The 22,782-nt window shown below is 42.7% G+C and overlaps 2 protein-coding genes across 4 annotated transcripts; one reads left to right on the top strand and one right to left on the bottom strand.

Moving 5' to 3' along the window:
* Positions 1-634: 634 nt before the first annotated feature.
* On the bottom strand, positions 635-22,102 carry KIFC1 (kinesin family member C1). 3 transcript variants are annotated; one of them, XM_081295617.1, is made up of 11 exons: positions 21,945-22,102; positions 9,235-9,372; positions 9,002-9,101; positions 8,439-8,492; positions 8,273-8,323; positions 7,666-8,066; positions 5,823-6,602; positions 4,948-5,238; positions 4,764-4,837; positions 4,550-4,625; positions 635-820 (listed from the first exon to the last, which is right to left on the bottom strand). In XM_081295617.1, exons 2-11 carry the CDS (start codon positions 9,259-9,261, stop codon positions 776-778), a joined length of 1,899 nt encoding a protein of 632 aa, XP_081151743.1. In that variant the 5' UTR covers positions 9,262-9,372; positions 21,945-22,102; the 3' UTR covers positions 635-775. The 3 variants fall into 3 exon arrangements, with proteins under 3 accessions (XP_081151743.1, XP_081151741.1, XP_081151742.1); XM_081295615.1 differs by lacking the exon at positions 21,945-22,102 and adding an exon at positions 21,750-21,935; XM_081295616.1 differs by lacking the exon at positions 21,945-22,102 and adding an exon at positions 21,750-21,935 and having other exon boundaries at positions 7,666-8,060.
* LOC308650505 (PRELI domain containing protein 3B-like) lies at positions 13,725-15,064 on the top strand. The gene is made up of 2 exons (XM_081296516.1): positions 13,725-14,403; positions 14,717-15,064. The coding sequence occupies exon 1, from the start codon at positions 13,815-13,817 to the stop codon at positions 14,400-14,402; it is 588 nt and encodes a 195-aa protein (XP_081152642.1). The 5' UTR covers positions 13,725-13,814; the 3' UTR covers position 14,403; positions 14,717-15,064.
* Positions 22,103-22,782: the final 680 nt, after the last annotated feature.

Below are 22,782 nucleotides of genomic sequence, written 5' to 3'. Positions count from 1 at the left end.
AGCAGTTTGTGGTAGCACACTCCGGCCACGCCTCTAGCCTCAGATCCCCACCTTTCCACACCCACCCGCAGAGCATTCCTGCTTGGGGGTGGGATGACCTGCGAGAAGGGGAAACTTAGGTGAGGGTGGTAGCTAAGGGCACAGCCTCCAGTTGCGAACGACACGGAGGGGGTATTACAGAGTGGAGAATGTTCCAGACCAGGTAAGAAATGGGTGAAAAGCTAGTCATGGATCTGCAAAACACAATCGCGCTGGAGCATATTTGAAAAGCTGAGGCAGGAGATTGCAAGTTTGAGGCCACCCTGGGCAATTTAGTGAGACACTGTCAAAATAAAAAGGGATGAGGATATAGCTCAGTGGTAGAGCTTGCCTACCATGAAGGAGCCCTATGTACAGTCTCTAGTACTGCACAACAAAACCAACCACACAAACAGCAGAGTGGACAATTCAAAGCTCTATCTTTACAGATGTGAAAAATTGCTTCCTCTGCCAACCGCTAATAAAACGTTTATTTAAAAAGCAAGAACTGGGGACTGGGGTTATGGCACGGCGGAAGAGGGCTTGCCTTGCACGTGCAAGGCCCTGGGTTCGATCCTCAGCACCACATATAAATAAATAATTTAATTAAAAAAAATAAAAATCAAGAACTGTTCTTTATTTGATAAGCTGGGGTACATAGTGCCCTCCACCCAATAAGGCATTCCCCACTCCCCAACACATACACACAAAAACATATGAGTGCGCATACACACACAAATAAGATCTGGATCCATCTTCATTTCTTGTTGGCCTGAGCAGTACCAATCACACACTGGTTCACCTGGAGATGAAAGGTTAGACAGGATAAAAACAAATTACAGAGCAACCAGAAGAACAATTTCTTCTACTACCCCCCACCCCATGCTAGGGCTGCCCTTAGGGAATACTGAAATAAAGGGCTCTGAAGACAGGTTCATGCTGGTCCCACTTAAGGTTCCTTCTATTACCACTGAGGTTTGAAGGTGAAAAGGCCCAAGAAGTGATGGAAGTTTCACATGAAGACATAGGAGCAGAGAGAATACTTTCATTTCCAGCAACACCCTGGACTAGAGACATCCTAACCCTTCTACTATAAAACAACCTAGACAAAATATTAAAAAACTTAAGAACTAGGGTTCCTTAGAAAATGGATCATCCTAACACGGGAGGAGGAAATATACAAGGTGAATCTTGAAACAAAGATAACTGGGCTGGGGTTGTGGCTCAGTGGTAGAGCACTTGCCTAGCACATGTGAGGCACTGGGTTCAATCCTCAGCACCACATAAAATAAAGGCATTTGTCCATCTACAACTAAAAAAATAAAATAAAATAAAAAGATTGCTGCGATTCCTTTTAAAGGACAGGAGGACTAAGGGATATAACTCAGCGGTAGAGCATTTGCCCCACATGTGCAAGGCTCTGGGTTCCATCCCCAGCACTACCCCTAAAATGAAGAACACAGGAGCCAACTTGCAGGGGCTCATATTGCCAAAGATGGGGTAATTTGAGCATCAGAAAGAATAATAACTACAAAGAACAGACTTCAAATACATAAGTACGTAGAAAATTACTGTCTGCCTCCCACCCCAATAAAAACCTTAACAACCATCTTTGGAGTTGCTAGATATCAATTAAATACTGAGAAATCAATCAGAATTCAGCATCTTTTTTTTCTATTAAGAACTGAGCATCCAAACACAGGAATATCTCATTTGATTGCACTTCAGTTTATTGCACTTTTGCAGATAATGGGTTTTTTTGTTTTTGTTTTTTTTCCAAACAAATTGAAGTTTTGTGGCAGCTCTGCATTGAGCAATTCTATTGCTGCCATTTTTCCTAACAGTTCAGATGATCATTAGTACTGTTTACCATTTTTCAGTTAAGGTACGTACACTTTAAAATATATATATTTTTAGCTGTAGATGGACACAATACCTTTATTTATTTTATGTGGTGTTAAGGATCAAACCCAGTGCCTTACACATGCCAAGCAAGCGCTCTGCCACTGAGCCACAACCCCAGCCCCAAGGTATGTACTTTTAAGACCTAATGCTATTACAGACTTAATAAACTACAGTATAATGTAAACATACCTCTTATATACACTAGGAAACAAAAATTTCATGTGACTTACATTATTGCAACATTTGATTTATTTTACTATTTTGTATTTTTAGTATTTTGGAGCCAAACCTACAATATCTGAAGTAATACCTGTAGATGGCAGGGGAAGCAACCAGCCCAAATCCAGAATATGGCACATTAAGTAGAACAAATTGTTCTACTTCTTTAACAAATGGCATAAAAGGGAGTAGAGGGCTTGATGCAGACTACAATAATATTCCAAAAAATGAAATGAGCAACCCTTGCTTGGATCCTGATTTTTTTTTTTTTTTAAGAGAGAGTGAGAAGAGAGAGAGAGAGAGAGAGAGAGAGAGAGAATTTTCAACATTTATTTATTTATTTATTTTTAGTTCTCGGCGGACACAACATCTCTGTTGGTATGTGGTGCTGAGGATCGAACCCGGGCCGCACGCATGCCAGGCGAGCGCGCTACCGCTTGAGCCACATCCCCAGCCCTGGATCCTGATTTAACAAACTTAATTTAATTAAGTAAAACTTAACTAAGGCAACTAGATGAACTTAACTGGTTATTAGGGGATATTAAGAAATTCAGGGGCTGGGGATGTGGCTCAAGCAGTAGTGTGCTCGCCTGGCATGCGTGGGGTGCTGGGTTCGATCCTCAGCACCACATAAAAATAAAAAAAAGATGATGTGTCCACCGAAAACTAAAAAATAAATACCAAAAAAATTCTCTCAAAAAAAGAAAGAAAGAAAGAAAGAAAGAAAGAAAGAGAAAAAAGAAATTCAGGTTGGCCAGGCATAATGGTGCATGCCTATAATCCCAGCGACTCAGGAGGCTGAGGCAGGAAGATGGCAAGTTCAAAGCCAGCCTCGGGAACTTAGCTAGGTCCTAAGCAACTAGGCAAGACACTACATCTCAAAATAGAAAACAAAAAGGTCTGGGGTTGTGGCTTGATGGTTAAGTGCCAATGGGTTCAATCTCTCTTATCCAAAAAAAAAAAAAGGTTCATATGGCTGCATGTTGATATAATTAAAAGACTGGGCATATAACTCAGTGGTAGAGCATGTGTTTAGTATGCAGGAGGCCCTAGCTTCAATCTCCAATGCCAAAATAAAAACACATACATAAGGGCTGGGGGTTGTGGCTCAGCAGTAGAGCGCTTGCCTAGTACATTTGAGGCCCTAGGTTCGATCCTTAGCACCACATAAAAATAAATAAATGTATTGTGTCCATCTACAACTAAAAAATAAATATTTAAGAAAATACATATATAAATAGTTGGAAACAAACGCCAATGCCCTTTTAATTGAACTTGCCAAATATCAGGGGTAAACCTGAGCACAGCCAATGCAGGTGCTGAGACAGCTTCCATGGTAGCAAGCCAGTACTGCATGGGGGAAGCCTAAGCACACCAGAAGGGCAGACACAATCAGACCACAAATAATGCCAGAAACTCACTGAAAGGCTCTAGGTTCAGGGGAAAAATACATATATATATTTTTTTATTCCCTGAAACAGAAACTCCCTTGACTTGTGTAACTCTAACAGGAACACCACGTGTCCTTGAGAGTTCATGGCCACTGGGCTGATTGACCCTTGTGGGATTTGGAGGCTGACTTCACACTATTTGGAATGCTCTGAAAAACCAGCCTATCTCTTTTGTTCTAGCAATTCCATTTCAAACAGTATTTCCCTAGTTAGATGTAACTAAAAGAAGACAAAGTGACATGTTTTCAAGGTTAGTCAATGTGGCTTTGTTCATAATAGAAAGTGAGTGGAAACAATCCAAGTGTCCAGTAGAGGGAACTGGTGGATAAATTTTGGTGTTATCCTCACAGTGGAATGCTAGGCAGACCTAAAAATAATTCTATGATCCCTGAGTGCTGATGAGGAATAATATTACAAACAAGGCACAAAACTATATACACACATAAGGCAATAAGAAATGCATATGCATATAGCTTCTTTTTGAAACATATAGTTTTGACCATTTAGTCACCTATTTGGTTTTTGTTTTCTGCAGTGACAAGGATTGAACCCAGGCTTCACATATACCAAGCAAGCACTCTACCACTAAGCCATACCCCCAGCCCCTAGTCACCTATTTTTAAAAACTTAATGCAAACAGGGCAGGGTGGCACATACTTGTAATCCCAGCGACTCAGGAGGCTGAGGCAGGAGATCTGCAAGTTCAGACAGCCTCAGCAACTTAGGGAGGCCCTAAACAACTAGTGAGACCCTGTCTCAAAATAAATAAAAAGGGCTGGGATGTGGCTCAATGATTAAGCACCCCTGGGTTCAATCCACAGTACCAAAAAAAAAAGTAAATCCTTTTTTTGATAAATGCCTCTACCTCTCAAGCAGAAAGAAGAGGAGGTTGGGATGGAGATGCCTTACATCTAGCCAGGGGTTCTGATAAGGACTGGGCTTGGTAGTAATCGCACCTTGGAGGCAAAGCGTAGAGAGTTGAGGGACTCCGAGACATTCTCTTCTAGAGGGGAAATATTCACAAACATGAGCCTGTGGAAAGATAAAAGGTCCAACCAGCATTAGTGGTAAGTAGAGGCTGACAGGTCACCACTGTTCCCCCTTCCTACCCGTCACCTCAATATCATCATAGTTCCTACCAGATCCCTTCCAGCTGCCCTTTTCACTCACATCTTAGCGCTGCCACCCAGAGAATTCTGCAGCAGATAGGTGAGCTTGCTATTCCGGTAAGGCACATAAGACTCCTAGAGGGTTGGTAGTGGAAAGAAGGGACTGGCTGTTAGGATAGAGCAGTATTCTGCATGCGCCATCCCAGGGCTCCCCAAGTCTCACTTGCCCTTGTTCCCATTCCCACCTTATTGCTCAGGGCCATGATGACCAGCCCCAGTGTGGACAGGCTACTGTTAATGGCCTGTGTTTCCCGAAGACGATCCCGTTCCCCTGGGCCAAGGGCTAAGCCAGGGTCTAGCCGCTCACTTCCAGCCAAGTCCACAAGATTAAGGGGGGCTATACACTGTAAACCTCGGGCAGCATGCTCTCCAGAGATCTGCAGCTGGAACACACTGTGGCTGCGTGATGATCGCTCATTCTGGGCTGTTCGGGCCACAGCCCGATTCTGGCTGGCCAGATGAAGCAGTGTCTCCACCTGGGAATGGGGAACAGCCAAGAGGCAAAGGCATTCATGAAGTCAGAGATGATACTGTCAGGTGTGGCAATGAATGCCAGCCCCTAATACCCTGAAGCTTTCTTTTTTAATCAATGAAAGGACAAAATAAATAAAATATACCATATGTCTGAGAATGCTAAGGAGCAAAACCAGAGAACAAGTTTTGTGAAGGTGGGTAGAGTGTGCAGTTTAGAGAAGAGAGTGCAGATGGCCTACTGCCTTGAGATCTCCAGGGGAGGAGTGTTCAAGAAAAGATTCTGAACCAGGATTATGACGTGGTTTGAAGAACAGCCAAAAGGCCAGCATGGCTACAGTGAACTGAGCAAGACACACAGCAGGAAGAGACCTGTGATGCAACCAGCAGGAGCTGAGTGACTCTTGTCCCTTCCTCTCTACTCCCTGATTGCTAAGGCAGGTCTGTCACCTTACAGCTGACTAGTCAGAACTGATGTGATAACCCATCCCCATAACTCATCTTTTATCTTTCAAATTTTTCCTGCTCCATCTGTAACTCCCTGCCCTCTCTTCCCCATTCTCCTGTTCCAGTCCCCATAGGTACACACCTCTTTCTCACAGGAGACAGGGACATATCTGGCATTGGTGATAGTAAGCTCTTCACTTCCTGGTCCTGCACGACGAATCTCACATTCGCCCCCTGGGCCCTTCCGGGTCCCAGTGGCTAGCAAGTCTCGAACAGTCTCATTATAGATCTCTACGTAGCTTGCCACAAAGCTGTAAGTCCAGCCCTGGCCATTCAGCTCCTGGGCCACAGAGAAGAGGTGCCGCAGGGCCCGAGGGATCAGTCCCTCCAACTGGGGATCTCCCCCAGGCCCACCCTCCATTGTGAAGGTCTTGCCACTGCCTGTCTGACCATAGGCAAAGATGCATACTGGGTAGCCATCCAGGGCGGACTGGACAAGCATGGAGATCTCCTCAAACACTTCATCCTGCCTACTTCCTGGTGGGAATACCCGGTCGAAGGAGAAATCGTGGCGGGTAGTGGGGGCTGGTGCCCCACTCAGGGTTGCACGCCGATCATCAGATCGGGCGAGGCTAAGGCGAGTTGGAGGATCAGTGGGCCCACCGGGGCCAGGAGGAAACAAGAGGAAGCCAGGGGATGGGGTGGATTCCCCTTCAAGGACAGGACGAACCCGGCAGAATACCCGGATATTGCCCTTCAATTCCTGCAGCTGGTTATGCAGTCGCCGGCGCTCCATCTCTAGCCCATGGAGACGGTCTCCTCGCTCAGCCAGTAAGGCTGCCTGGGTTGCAGCCTCCTGCTGCAGAGATGCCACCTTTGCTTGGCTGCTTGACAGAGCTGCTTCTGATGCCTGTAGCCTCCTCTGCCCAAAACAGAACACACACACACAGGGTGATATGCAACCAAAAATTTTAAAAAAAGTCATGTAACAAAAATGAAATGGTGGGGAGAGGGTGTGGAGGTGGGCTCCTTGGCCCCTGAGGTGTTAGTCTGGTAGAGAAAGAGATAAGAAAATAGGGAATCAGGGGTTGGGGATGTAGCTCTGTGATAGAATGATTTTCTACCATGTGAGAAGGATGAAAAGAAGAAAGGAAAATGGGAAAAGAAAAGAGGGAATTATAGTACAAGGAAAGAAGAGAAAAAGAAGGAATCATAGTACTAGGATAGAAAGTGCTATGGGAATATCAAGGAGGGGCATGAGGAAGATATCTAGGCTGATACCCAAAACTATAGGAGTGAACCAAGGGAAAGATAAAGTACAGAAAGAATTTTCCAGAAAGAGGAAAGTGAAAGGGTTAGGGTGGGGATGTGGCCCAGAAATTAAGTGCCCCTGGGTTCAATCCCCCATATCAAATAAATAAATAAATAAAAGAGAGAAAAGTGTACATGCAAAGTGCCAGAAGTGAGAATTGAGTCATTTGGGAAACTGCGAGTAATTCAGTCTAGTTGGAGTTCACCAAGGAGTTCAAAGCACAAGGGAAAAGATTTGTACAGATATTTGTATTCAAGCTGGAGAACTGAAAAAAAAATAGGAAAGTAGATGACTAGGGCAAGACCCAGATCCATGTGAGAGATACACAGGAAGCATAGGGAGAAGTTGGGGCAGAAAGCAATAGTCAAAAGTGAACTGGGCGGCTGGGGCTGTAGCTCAGTGATAGAGCACCTGTCTAGCATGTGCAAGACACTGGATTTGATCCTTAGCACCACATTAAAAATAAATAAATAAAGGCATGCTGTCCATCTAATCTAAAAAATAAATAAAATTAAAAAAATAAAGGACTGGGGTAGAGGACAGAGGCATAGTGCTACAGATAGGTGGGTTCAGGAGTTCTAGGCCCAAAGAGACTTCAAGGGAGGCTGGAAAGGAAAGAGGGCATGACCTCTGCAAGGAAAGGGGGCTTGCACTTGGAGAATCCTGCCTTTACCTCTTGCTCCTCCAATCGGGTTGTCAGCCCCCTCCGTTCCTCCTGTAATTCCAACTGTTCTTTCTGGAGGACTTGCACTAAACCTTCCTGTGTGCCCAGCCTTTCTTCCAGCTCTAGGACACGGGCACTCAGATTCCCAAGCTGCTGTTGGCCCTGCTCAGCCTGGGTGCGTACCCTGGCCAACTCCCCTTCTAGGGTACTGCGTTCTGTCCCCAAGTCCTTGGCCTGTTGTTGGGCCTCTTTAAGTTGTTCCCGCAGCTGCTGGTTCTCTTGGTCCAATGTTTGAGTCTTTTCACGGCAGCGTTTCAACTCTACATTTAGGTCACATAACTGACCCTTTAAATCCCAGGCAGGACGTTTGCTGGGTTTCTTTACTCCCGCTATGGGAGGAACAGCTGTTGCTAACATGGACACAAAAAAGACAGAAGTCAATGGAATCTTGGTGCTCTATCCTTCCTCCCTTCTGGCCTTCAGGGCCTCCACACCCGATGCCATACCTATCTCTTTCCCCTCTAAATAGGGAAGAGACCAATGGATTTTTCTGGGCACTCACCACCTTCTCTTCCCTATCCCAGCCTTTCACCCAATGATTATGTTTGTCACCTACGGCCAGGTTTCTGGGCAGGAACAGCAGGGACTGGCTTCTGGTTCTTCAACACTAGAGAATTGGAAGTTGACAAAAGAATTGTAGAACCAACGTCCTTCTACCTCCACCATTTTCCCTTAACACATACCCCAATTCCCTCTCAGCCCCAGCTCTTAAGCACAATTACCTGCAGTAATAGCTGTGGAACAACGGGGTGCTGTCTTCTTGGGAACTTTTTGAACTATCCAGAGAAGGGAGAGAGGAAATGCGTAACAATCATGTACTGTCTGAGCCAGAAGCACGGAGCATACTTTTTCTAAAGATCAGAGATAATTTCTCTCATCCCTTACATATGATCAGCTCCTGATGACACCCCTCCTAGGACAGAAATTACTCACCATGCCAAGAAGCAAGGTGGAGTGAGACAAGTGAAAAAGAATAGAGTGATAAAACCATATGTAAAGTATGCTATTATTCATGTGAAAAAAGTGGGAGATGATGTTCATATTTGCTTATATACCCACAGAATATCCCTAGGACATGGAGTTGCCCCAGGGAAAGTAAACTTGGTACCTAGAGGACAAAGGTGTGAAAGAAGCTTTACTGTATAACCTCTTCCTGCCTTTGGAATTCTGAACCAAGTAAAATGTTATTACCTATTCAAAACAGATTGAAATTGAAAAAGAAAAGCATGAGTAGACAAGCACTGCACACCCATGCCCGTGGTTCCTGTCCACCCCTAGAACCCACCTGCAGTATGGCCTTGTGTCTGTGGTACTGTGGTGAGGGGTGGTACTCTGGAGCGGGACATGTTGATTTTGGTTGCTGCGCCCACACCTCGTGTACGTTTCTGGAGAAAGGTAAAGACAGGGTCCATAGTCACTTCCCTTATTGGTTCTCTCTCTCTCTCTCTCTCACACACACACACACACACACCCTCACTCACACATATATACATGCACAGCTCTCCACACCCAGCTCACCTTTGCAGGCTCCAACGCATCTTCCATCTGGTTAGGCCCCCTCTTGAGCCTACTTCTTGAGAGAGGCAGTTGGGAAGGACCCTTGACCAGCGGTGTCTTCAACTCTATATTCTTTTTCACTTCCAATAAGGGGCACCTCTGCTGGGAAAAGTGACCTTTAAGATAATATCCAGGCCAGGCATGGTGGCACACGCCTGTAATCCCACCAGATCAGAAGGCTGAGGCAGGAGGATTGTGAGTTCAAAGCCAGCCTCAGCAAAAGCAGGACACTAAGTAACTCAGTAAGACCCAAAATAGGGCTGGGGGTATGGCTGAGTGGTTGCCCCTGAGTTCAATCCCTGGTACTTCCCCTCAAAAGATAATATCCAGGAGCACAAATTCCCTGTGAACTCCCCATTTTAACCCCCCAACCTTAATTCCCAGTGTCACCATTAGTAAGCACTAACTGAGTACCACCTGTCCCAAATGCTAGACTCAGATTTTGTGCCAGCAAAATAACAATGGACAGAAGAGGGGCATGACATAAAAGTGGGAGCAACCTAAGAGAAAAGCTGGACAGATGTTAGACAGAAAATGGAAGACAGAGAAGACTGAAGACTGGTTGAAAGAAGCAGGCAGAATTTATTGAGCACTGTTTTAAATGCTTTATCTGCATCAACTCACTTTATCTTCATAGCAGCCCACTGAGGGGATATTATTAGTTAATAACACTAATTAGTTATTAGTGCCAATTATTAGTTTTACAGATGATGGAAGGAAGGCACTGAGAGGTAAAACAGATTTAAAATCCAGCCTGGTTGGACCATGCTGCCCTATAAGACTGTAATACCAGTCTAAGAAGTTTAAACTTTATCTCTGCATACTGTGAAGAGCCAGCTAGTTTTTAAAAGCCAACCTCAGCAACTTAGTGAGACTCTGCCTAAAAATAAAAATAAAAAGTGTTGGGGATGTGGCTCAGTGGATAAGCACTGCTGGGTTCAATTCCTGGTACCAAATAAATAATTAAATGTTTCAGTTGTAAATATACTGACTTGCATGGGGAAGTCAAGTAAGTAGAAAGACCAATTTAGAGACCATAACGTTGGCAGTGGGAAAAGAGAGATGTCTCCTTGAAGTAGCTTAATTCAGTACCTGGGGGTTATGCTCACTCCATGGCTGCTCACATCCAGAGTAACCAATCATTTTGGTTTCCTGGGAACTAAGGGGTTCTTGGGACAGAGAAATTTCAGTACTAAATCCAGACCAGAGAAAGGTGTGGGCATCCCATTTGGATAGAGAAGAGTATCTTTAGGTAGTCTTAAGGATAAGGAAGAGTTGGCCTAATGAGTTTAAGTCAAGGACAAACATTCCAGGTAGAGAGTGAGGAGGGTGTATGTAATAAATGACAATCTCTTCTACTCAGTTGAACGCATAGGCCGTACATAGAGTGAGCAGATAACAACAGAAGGGAATTGTGCTGGTCAATCTGGCATGTAAAGGATCTGGACCCTGAAGGCAGGAGGGAGCCTGATGATTTTTAGTTAGAAGAGAATGACTACATTGGTATTAAAAAAGTGAACTGTGGACAACAATTACTAATAGGGCATTATGTAAAATTGTGGATGTGTAACCGACGTGATTCTGCAATCTGCATTTGGGGTAAAATTGGGGGTTCATAACCCATTTCAATCTAATGTATGAAATATGATATGTCAAGAGCTTTGTAATGTTGTGAACAACCAATAAAAAAAAATAAAAATTAAAATTAAAAAAAAAAAGTGAACTGTGGGGCTGGGGTTGTGGCTCAGTGGTGGAGCGCTTGCCTAGCATGTATGAGCTACTGGGTTCAATCCTCAGCACCACATAAAAATAAATAAAGGTATTCTGTCCCATCTGCAACAATAACAACAAAAGTGAACTGTGAGCAATGTGAAGAATGGTATAATATTAGAAACTATATCATTCATCCACAGATCTGATGGACATTTGCATTGCTGATGTCCAGATGTTGCTCTAGGTGCTGGGTTGAGTAATGAACAGCAAGTCTCTGCCTTCCCAGAGCTTACTCTCTCAGGCAGACTTTCCCAACTGGGGCTCAACAAGAATTAAAATTACAGAATACTATTTTCTCAATTCTCCCAAGGACATAGATGATTCTTACCATTCTGGACACATGAGAGAATTTAACGTACCAGATGTAAAGTTGGGCAGTGGGGATGAAGAAGAGGGGCCAAAACACGAGAAATGAATTACTGATCTAACTAGGAACTGACTTGGAAAAGAATACAGGCAGGGAGGAAGATGAGGAGTTCAGGCTGACTCCCAGGGGTCTACTACAGTTCCATTATCCATATCACAGGAGAAAGGGCTGGTTATGTTGTTTTTAAATTCTAAAGTCATTGTAGGGTTGGGATATAACTCAGTGGCAAAGCACTTGTCTACCATGTGTTGTATTCCCAACGCTGGAAAAAAAAAAGATCATTGTAGATTCATATACTATTGTAAGTACAATTACATTTGGATACAGAGAAATCCAAGAGTACCCGAAGGGCTGGGTTTACTTATTTATTTTTTCCCCTTTCCATTTTTGTGGTACTGGAGATTAAGCCCAAGGGAACTCTACCACTGAGCTACATCCCCAGTCCTTTTCATTTTTTATTTTGAGACAGGGTCTCACTAAGTTGCCAAGGCTGACCTTGAACTTCCGATTCTCTTTCCTTTTGTCTTCGGTATCACTAGGACCACAGGCATGCACACCACCATGTCTGGCGATAGGGTTGTGTTTTAAAAGATGCTACATTCAGTTTTGGGAAAGGGAGCTTGAGCTACATGTGATACAGCGAGGTATATTCAAGAATGTTCAAGCTGGTCATGGTGGTAGCATACCTGTAATTCCAACTGAGGCAGAGGTAGGAGGATTCCAAGCTCAAGGTCAACCTCAGCAACTTTAGTGAGACCCTGTCTAAAATATAAAACTTAAAAGGGCTGGAGATGTAGCTGAGTGGTAGAGCACCCTGGGTTCAATTCCCAGTATCATAAGAGAAAGAGGAAAAAAAGTCATTGAGTATCACTATAAAATTTGAAACAACCTGATATCTTGGTTTTGTTTTAGTTGTAGTTTATTTATTGTCTTTCCCTACATTAGATTATGAGTACCATAAGAACTTGTCTATTTTGTTCATAACTAACCACAGGCTCTACTACAATGTCTGCTACATGGTTAAGACTCTATGATTTTTAAAAAATATTTATTTTTTAGTTATAGTTGGACACAGTACCTTTATTTTATTCATTTATTTTTATTTGGTGCTGAGGATTTAACCCAGAGTCTCGCATGTGCGAGGCAAGTGCTCTTCGGCTGAGCCACAACCCCAGCCAACACTCTATGATTTTTGAAGGAACTAAATGTCTATCAGTGAAGGAATATTTAAACGGTGAAACAGCCAAACCATACAAATAAAAAGGAGGTGGATTTTTTTCCCATTCATGCACAAAAATATGCTTATTTTTAAAAAGTTTTTTTTTAGGGGCTGGGGATGTGGCTCTCTCACCACTTCTGTTCAACATAGTTCTCGAAACACTGGCCAGAGCAATTAGACGAAAGAAATTAAAGGCATAAAAATAGGAAAAGAAGAACTTAAATTATCACTATTTGCAGATGACATGATTCTATACCTAGCAGACCCAAAAGGGTCAACAAAGAAACTATTAGAGCTAATAAATGAATTCAGCAAAGTGGCAGGATATAAAATCAACACGCATAAATCAAAGGCATTCCTGTATATCAGCGACAAATCCTCTGAAATGGAAATGAGGACAACCACTCCATTCATAATATCCTCAAAAACAATAAAATACTTGGGAATCAACCTAACAAAAGAGGTGAAAGACTTATACAATGAAAACTACAGAACCCTAAAGAGAGAAATTGAAGATCTTAGAAGATGGAAAAATATACCCTGTTCATGGATAGGCAGAACTAACATCATCAAAATGGCGATATTACCAAAAGTTCTCTATAGGTTTAATGCAATGCCAATCAAAATCCCAACGGCATTTCTTGTAGAAATAGAGAAAGCAATCATGAAATTCATATGGAAAAATAAAAGACCCAGAATAGCAAAAACAATGCTAAGCAGGAAGTGTGAATCAGGTGGTATAGCGATACCAGACTTCAAACTATACTACAGAGCAATAGTAACAAAAACAGCATGGTATTGGTACCAAAACAGGCGGGTGGACCAATGGTACAGAATAGAGGACACAGAAACCAACCCACAAAACTACAACTTTCTTATATTTGATAAAGGGGCTAAAAGCATGCAATGGAGGAAGGATAGCATCTTCAACAAATGGTGCTGGGAAAACTGGAAATCCATATGCAACAAAATGAAACTGAATCCCTTTCTCTCGCCATGCACAAAAGTTAACTCAAAATGGATCAAGGAGCTTGATATCAAATCAGAGACACGGCATCTGATTGAAGAAAAAGTTGGGGATGGTGCCTGCATGCTGCATGGCCGCCGGGTGCGGGTGGGGCTGGGTAGTGTGGCCTCATTGTCCCCTAGAGTCTCCCGGACAGGACTCAGGCCGCCGGCACCATGAAGATCTGGACCTCGGAGCACGTCTTCGACCACCCATGGGAAACTGTTACAACAGCTGCAATGCAGAAATACCCAAACCCTATGAACCCGAGTGTGGTTGGAGTTGATGTGCTGGACAGGCATATAGATCCCTCTGGAAAGCTGCACAGCCACAGACTTCTTAGCACAGAGTGGGGACTGCCTTCCATCGTGAAGTCTCTTATTGGTTCAGCAAGAACCAAAACATATGGGCAAGAACATTCTGTAGTTGATCCTGTAGAGAAAACAATGGAACTTAAATCGACTAATATTTCCTTTACAAATATGGTTTCAGTGGATGAGAGACTTATCTACAAACCACATCCTCAAGACCCAGAAAAGACTATTTTGACTCAGGAAGCCATCATCTCTGTGCAGGGAATCAGCCTTAGCAGTTACCTGGAAGGACTGATGGCGACTACAATATCGTCTAATGCTAGTAAAGGCCGAGAAGCAATGGAATGGGTAATACATAAATTAAATGCTGAGATTGAAGAGTTGACGGCTTCAGCAAGAGGAAGCATAAGGACACCAATGGCGGCAGCGGCATTTGTAGAAAAATTATAAAGTCAGTATAGAATATCAAATCCCCAGGTCTCTCCAAGCAGACAGTGTATTTATTTGTTATTTAAAAAGTACAACTGTATTTTAGGTAGAAGTTTTTTTCTAATAATCTGGAGTAAGGCTATGTGACTTTTGATCAAAACAAAAAGATACAGGACTTTTAAAATCCAAGGGATCATCTGAGGTTATTGTGGCTTGAAATGACTAATTTCTAGGGTTCTGGTATTTATGTGAAATTTAACAATTTTTTTTAAGTACTCCAGAGAAATGGGTATTGACATTGAGTCTCCCTAAAATAGAATTTTAACACTTTTCAGGCATTGGAACTGTACCTGACTTTGGACCAACCCCAGAGCCAAGCAAGCAGAGCCTCTCCTCATACACACACACTCACCTTGCTAATACAGACTAGTGCAGCCTGCATGGGGGAACTGACTCTAAAATAAGAATTTGTGTAGTTTTAAAAGACATTAAATTGTATAAAATAACTTGCTCTGCTAAAAACCACAGTGTTTTGATTTGGTATTTAAATGATGTTTTTGGAGTAAAAATCATCACTAAGTCTAATATATGACTCCAACATAAATAATATTTTATTGTATTATAGAGTACTGTATTGATTTGCCAAAGTTTTGTAACTTAGTAAAGGTATTACCTTCCTTGGACTTGTACTTTATGATTTAGCATGCTGTACCGTGGGCTGGTTATGTTAACTAAAAAAATAAAGTCATTACCTGAGTTTCGCACTCTTAAACAGAACACTTAAACAGAACAGCTGTTCACATCTTTTAGCATTTCACATTTGCCTAACTTATAAATTGCCATGTGTCAAAATCATGGTTTTGTAATTGCTAAGGCATGATATGTCAGGTTATTTGAATATAATTACTTTTTGAGGTAATTGTGACCACAAAACATCTTTTTTACATGAAGAGCTGTACATCATTTGAAATTACTCAAATGATGTCTTGATGTGAGGCATAAATCCCAGGTACTTAATGTTTTTAATAATATGGTGCCACTGTGGGGGTGTGGGGGCGTTTGGGGAGAAAAAAGAATAATGAAAGGTGGGGACAGAGTGGCCCAAACTAACCACTGAGCCAATTGCACTGCAGGTTTTATTAATGGGATGTCCTTATTTTTGATGCCAGATGGGTGGCTGAAAAGTGAAAAACAATCCAATAAATGTACTTTGTTTAATATTTTGTAGCAAGCAGTTTTAATCACTAAATGATATCTTTGATACTTGCAGTTGTTGCATACAAAATATTTTTGTTAAAAGGTGATGAGCTCTTGCCTTTATTTTACAGTGCTTAATGAGATCACCTTCTATAAAGAGACCAGTTAATATGTGTACATAAAAACGACAGAAAGATACCAAACTTTTTTAAATTATGTTTTTCTATTGAAAATACTGTTTAGCTAAAGAATTCTTAGGATATTTGTAAAAGCAAGTTAAATCTGATAAGGTTTCTGATTATGTTTTTTTGTAACCAGAGATGGTTTTTACAATTGAAATAACATTTCAGCTAAAGAAAACATTGCTAAATATTAATGTTTCACAAAAAGTGACTTGTATAATTTCTGTTATACTTTTTCTGGAAAAAAAAGGTGTAATATCCTAATGGAAAACAAATTTTTAAAATCTTTTGTCCTTCGTTTGATTTTTTTTATTCTGATCTAATGATAAAATCCTATTTTCATTTTCCAATACAGTTAGTTTCATCTTTTTAAATAGCTGATAATTTGTTAATTTTGTTAAAATATAATCACAGCCAGCAAATTCATTGAAGAGGACTGAATATTTAAATAAAGTATTGATGACTGCAACTCTTGAACTCTTGAGCATCTCATAAAAAATGAAAGAAATTAAAAACTTTTTATTAATAAAAACTTTCTCTGGAAAAAAAAAAAACCACAAAAAAAAAAAAAAAAAAAAAAAAGAAAAGAAAAAGTTGGCTACGACCTACATACTGTGGGGTCGGGCTCCAAATTCCTCAATAGGACACCCATAGCACAAGAGTTAACATCTAGAATCAACAAATGGGACTTACTCAAACTAAAAAGTTTTTTCTCAGCAAAAGAAACAATAAGAGAGGTAAATAGGGAACCTACATCCTGGGAACAAATCTTTACTCCTCACACTTCAGATACAGCCCTAATATCTAGAGTATATAAAGAACTCAAAAAATTAGACAATAAGATAACAAATAACCCAATCAACAAATGGGCCAAGGACCTGAACAGACACTTCTCAGAGGAGGACAATCAATCAATAAGTACATGGAAAAATGCTCACCATCTCTAGCAGTCAGAGAAATGCAAATCAAAACCACCCTAAGATACCATCTCACTCCAGTAAGATTGGCAGCCATTCTGAAGTCAAACAACAACAAGTGCTGGCGAGGATGTGGGGAAAAGGGTACACTTGTACATTGCTGGTGGGACTGCAAACTGGTGCGGCCAATTTGGAAAGCAGTATGGAGATTCCTGGGAAAGCTGGGAATGGAACCACCATTTGACCCAGCTATTCTCCTTCTCGGTCTATTCCCTAAAGACCTAAAAAGAGCATGCTACAGGGACACTGCTACATCGATGTTCATAGCAGCACAATTCACAATAGCAAGACTGTGGAACCAACCTAGATGCCCTTCAATAGACGAATGGATAAAAAAAAAATGTGGCATTTATACACAATGGAGTATTACTCTGCATTAAAAAATGACAAAATCATAGAATTTGGAGGGAAATGGATGGCATTAGAGCAGATTATGCTAAGTGAAGCTAGCCAAGCCCTAAAAAACAAATGCCAAATGTCTTCTTCGATATAAGGAGAGTAACTAAGAACAGACTAGGGAAGAAGAGCACGAGAAGAAGACCAACATTAAACAAGGATGAGAGGTGGGAGGGAAAGGGAGAGAGAAGGGAAATTGCATGGAAATGCAAGGAGACCCGCAGGGTTATACAAAATTACATACAAGAGGAAGTGAGGGGAAAGGGAAAAATAATACAAGGGGGAGGAATGAATTACTGTAGAGGGGGTAGAGAGAGAAGAGGGGAGGGGAGGGGAGGGGAGGGGAGGGGAGGGGAGGGGGGATAGTAGAGGATAGAAAAGGCAGCAGAATACAACAGACATGAGTATGTCAATATGTAAATCAATGGAAGTGTAACTGATGTGATTCTGCAATCTGTATACGGGGTAAAAATGGGAGTTCATAACCCACTTGAATCAAAGTGTGAAATATGACTTATCAAGAACTATGTAATGTTTTGATCAACCAACAATAAAAAAAAAAATTTAAAAAAAAGTTTTTTTTAGGGGCTGGGGATGTGGCTCAAGCGGTAGCGCGCTCGCCTGGCATGCGTGCGGCCCGGGTTCGATCCTCAGCACCACATACAGACAAAGATGTTGTGTCCGCCGAGAACTAAAAAATAAATATTAAAAATTCTCTCTCTCTCTCTCTTTCACTCTCTATCCTCTCTCACTCTCTCTCTTTAAAAAAAAAAGCTTTTTTTTAGTTATAGATGGACACAATATCTTTATTTTTTTTATTTTTATGTGATGCTGAGGATCAAACCCAGTGCTTCACATGTGCAAGGCAAGTGCTCTGCCACTGAGCCACAACCCCAGCCCACAAATGCTTATTTTAATTTAGTGTATTCAAATATAGTATGAAAACCAATTTTTCTTTTTAAATATTTCAACATCAAGCACTATGTGTGCCTTTCTTCCTCTATATACTACTATTTTAGATTTCCTGCAGAACTATGCCCTTGGATGCAGAAAACTTTTTCTGGGGCTGAAGAGTGGTAGAGCACTAGCCTAGCAGGTGTGAGGCGCTGGGTTTCATCCCCAGAACCAAAAGGAAGAAAGAAGGGAAGGTGGATGAAGAAAGGAAAGATGTTTAAAGATTTGTTTATTCATAAGTCAGTTTTTTATTTTTCTCCCATCTATAAAGCTATGATCCTCTGGGCTGGGATTGTGGCTCAGTGGCAGAGTGCTTGCCTCACATATGTGAGGCACAGGGTTTAATCCTCAGCACCACATAAAAATAAACAAATACGAGTATTAAAAAAAAAAAAAAAAAGCTATGATCCTCAACTTTCCAGAATGAGAAGGATAAGAACAGATATTCATCCAACCCCTCTTAAATCCACTTTGCCACAAGATCACAGATGGATGACTGCTTCTAAGGCAACCCCTTTTCCCCATGCAGATCCCACCCTCCTTGCCAGCTCAGGAATGTGGCTCCAGCAACCCTCCCTTCTCCCCTCTACATCATTAGCTTCTCACACTCTAATAGAGCAATCCAGTCGTATAAAACACAAACATGCTTTTCAACCTAAAAAAGTCTCTTGACCGTGCTTTCCTAGCCAGCTACTACCCTTTTCCTTGCTGCTCTTTGCTGCAAAATTCCTCAAAAGTATTGTCTAGGGCTGAGGCTGTAGCTCAGTGGTAGAGCACTTGTCTAGCACATATGTGGCACTGGGTTTGAATCCTAGCACCACATAAAAATAAACAAATAAAGGCATGCTGTCCATCTACAACTACAAAAACTAAAAAGTACTGTTTAAAGTATTCACTGTTGGGGCTGGGGTTATAGCTTAGTGGTAGAGCGCTTGCCTGGCATGTGTGAGGCACTAGGTTTGATCCTCAGCACCACATAAAAATAAATAAATAAAATAAAGGTATTATGTACATCTACAACTAAAAAAGAAAAAAAAAATAGTCACTGTGTCCAAGTTCTGTTCTAAATCCATTTCAATCAGGCTCTCATTCCTACCATTCCACCAAAACTGTTGTCCGCAAATACACCAGTAACTTTCTAAACATTAATAATCGTCTATGCTCTGTCTCTAATTATAATCCACTCCCATACCTTCAAATACCACTGATATGCTGAGAGTTCCCAAATTTATATCTTTAACCCAGACCTCACTTCTGAACTTAACATCAAACTGACTCTTCAACTTCACTTAGATGTCTAATAACTAGCCAGGTGTGGAGGCACACACCTATAATTCCAATGACTCAGGAGGCTAGGGCAGTTTGAGGCCAGCCTTGGCAACTTAGGGAGACCCTGACTCAAAAAACAAAAAGGGCTGTAGCTCAGTGGTAAGGTGCCCCCTGATTCAATCCCAAGTACCAAACAGGAAGAAAAAAAAAAGTTAATACCTAACCTTTAGCTATACATCACCCATTCAAACTTGTTCCTCTTGCAATTTTCTCCATATCAGTTGACATAACTCCATCATTAAGTTGATCAAGCCAAAAAGCCCAGAGTCCTTTCATTGTCTTACGTCCTCAAAATATACCTAGGGGCTGGGGTTATAGCTCAGAGGTTGTAGCTCAGTGGTGGAACCCTTTCCCCACATATGTGAGGCACTGAGTTCAATCCTCAGTATCACATAAAAATAAATAAATAAAGGTATCGTGTCCATCTACAATTTTAAAAAAATTGTTTTAAATACATACACACATACATACATACATATATTTTATGAGCCAGGTGTGGTGGTGCATGCCTGTAACCCCAGTGGCTCAGGAGTCTGAAGGATTGCAAGTTTAATGTCAGCATCAACAACTTAGCTAGGCCCTAAGCAACTTAGCGAGACCCTGTCTCAAAATAAAAAATAAGAACTGCTGGGGATATGGCTCAGTGGTTAAGTGCCCCTAGGTTCAATCCCTGGTACCCTGCCACCAAAATAAAATTTTTACACACACCCAGAACCCAACCACTTGTTATTACTTTTTCCACGGCTAACACTCTGGATTATCATACTCCAGTGGTTCTCAACTGGGGGTAGTTTTACCCCCCAGATGACATTTAACAATATCTGAAGACATTTAGACTGTTATCACTAGGCAGGAGTTGCTATTAGCAGCTAGTGGGTAGAGTCCAGGGGTGCTAAGCATCAAAAATGAACAGGACAGCCCCCACACACACAAACAGTAAACTTACAATAAATCAAGGCTGAGAGACTCTGTTACAAGGCGATGTCCTAACAGATCTCCTTGTTTCCTTCCTTGTCCCCTTTACAGTATAATCGCCATGCAGCAGTGGGATCCTCTTAAATCTAATACCTTATCTCTCTTTGCCTAAAACTTACATCCAATGAATCTCCATCTTACTAAGAGCAAAACCCAAAGTCCTTACATTAGTTCCTGCAGAAACAAACTTGATCAGCAACCCTAATCCTCATTACCTCACAGCCCCACAACTTTCCCACTTGCTCACTTACTGTGCAACTCTTTATTTAGGGACTCTGCTCTGATGGATTCTCTCAATATCAACTTGTTTAACTCCTTTATTTTCTTCAGGCCTTCAATCAACTCTTAAAACTTTCAGTGGGACTTACTGAGACCACTCTATTTAATACTCTATTACAGTTTCTGTATATCTTCTCACAGAATGGCAGCTCCATGATGCTGGAATCTCTTTTCTGTTGCTGCTGCAGACTGAACTCAAGGCCTCTTGCATGGCAAGAAGACTGATGTGTCCTATTCACTGCTACATCCTAAGTCCCAACAACTGTGTCCAGCATATAGTAGGTGCTCAGTAAATATTTGGAGAACAGAACTGAGGAGTTTTTACTATTTTTCAATCACATTACACTGTACTGCTCTTTGGTTGTCAGAGTACAAAGAACCTCTTCAGGGTGAATCCTGACTTTGGGTAAATACAAACGTGAAAGTATAGTAAACAAAGGATTCAGGCAGGAGACATTTCCTGACACCGGAGGTCAGTACACACTGTCATATACATACACATATTGCCACTGAGAGGTTGTAGCACTGATAAGAGAAAGAGTTAAAGTTAACCAGCCCCACTGGGCTGAAATCTCGACAAAATTTAGGTAAAGAGGGAGGATGGAATCCTTCAGTCCATATTACCCCATTCCTTCTCTCTCCTTTCTAAACACCTCGAAGCAGAAAGACAACACAAAAGTTCAACGACAGGGATGTGGGCCTCAGACACCATTTCCCCAGAGGCAGAGGTCATCTCAGAACTCTCCCTTCTCACATACTACAATCCTAAGAATCGAGAGGCGAAACGCGCCAGACCAGACTGAGAATTCGAAATGGGAAATCCTGGAGGTATGAATGGGAGTCCCGGCCGCCAAGACTTGAAGCTGGAGACCGCTAGACAGCCGTCGCCTCCGATCTCCTGGAACTGCTCCCTGCGGTCTCCACAGCCCCCTTCGCCCGTTCCACGGTCGCAGGGCCACACGGATCTCCGCCCTCCAGGCAGGCATGACCCAGGCCGGCCGGGTGCCGCGGACTCGGCAGCATCAGGTGGCCGGCAGTTATTTTTCATCCCAGCCGGAGAAGCGCGCCACTCTACTAACCTGCGACTCCATGTCCACCTCGGCCTCACGCACTCCACTGAGTACAATGGAAGAGGACAGGGCGCCGGGATTCCCGGGACCCGCGTTCTCGCACCAGCTCGACACACAGAGCACGCGCGCTACGGATCTCGGCGGCTAGCAGCCCCGCGCCACGCCCGCCACTTTTGAATTTTAACGGCAACCATCCATTCTCACCTAGCTCCACACTCAGGGGCCAATCGTCGCCGTCGCCACAGCCCAGGACCAATCACAGGGCCCTCCGCCTCCAGAGGCCACACCCGCCAGACCGTCGCCTTCTCCTTTGCGTATCGCGGGCGCCCAGGAGTTAAGCGAAAGGATTCCACTTCCGGCCCCGGTTTTTCCTCTCACCCCTCCCTCCTCCAACAGTAAGCGTGCTAGACTTCCTCTCCGCTCCCCACCGCCGCTCCCTACGTCAGAAAATGCGTGGAGAACGCCGCACAAACGTAACTGGTCAAACGTAACTGGCTGGGAGGGAGCGGGAGGGACTAAAGAAAAGGAATCGCGCGTGCGCGAAACTGGACTCGTGCAGGGCAAGAAGTGGAACAAGCGCCTCCTCGCGACTGCAGCGGGGAATGCACACGTTACCCCCAACCAGGTCGATGAGACTGGAGCTCCAGCACCGATTCTCCCGGTCGGGTTCGGGAGCTGGAGCCCTCAAGAGAATGTTAATGGCCAGGTCTGCCCATTCCCAGTCATTTTGCCATTTCTTACCAACTTTAAGGATGTTGGGTGCACCTTGGCGCTCCATGGAAGCCTGGCGGTGCTAATTCAAGGATTGTTTCTTTCTTTCTTTTTTTTTTTTTAAGAGAGAGGAGAGAGAGAGAGAGAGACAGATTTTTTTTTTTAATATTCATTTTTTAGTTTTCGGCGGACACAACATCTTTGTTTGTATGTGGTGCTGAGGATCGAACCGGGCCGCACTCATGCCAGGCGAGCGCCCTACCGCTTAAGCCACATCCCCAGCCCCTCAAGGATTGTTTCTATGCAGCCCCCTTTCTTACCCACCTGTGCG

Source organism: Spermophilus citellus (genome assembly GCF_964194105.1).
Source record: "Spermophilus citellus genome assembly, chromosome: 5".
NCBI lineage: Eukaryota > Metazoa > Chordata > Mammalia > Rodentia > Sciuridae > Spermophilus > Spermophilus citellus.
This window is presented reverse-complemented; position numbering and strand designations above follow the sequence as displayed.

Coding starts and splice junctions, on each gene's coding strand:
- LOC308650505 (XM_081296516.1), top strand. CDS start 13,815: ATGAAGATCTGGACCTCGGAGCACGTCTTCGACCACCCATGGGAAACT.
- KIFC1 (XM_081295615.1), bottom strand. Junction 6,603..7,665: donor CCCGATTGGAGGAGCAAGAG/GTAAAGGCAGGA, acceptor TGTTTTGGGCAG/AGGAGGCTACAGGCATCAGA. Junction 4,626..4,763: donor CTGGGTGGCAGCGCTAAGAT/GTGAGTGAAAAG, acceptor ATCTTTCCACAG/GCTCATGTTTGTGAATATTT.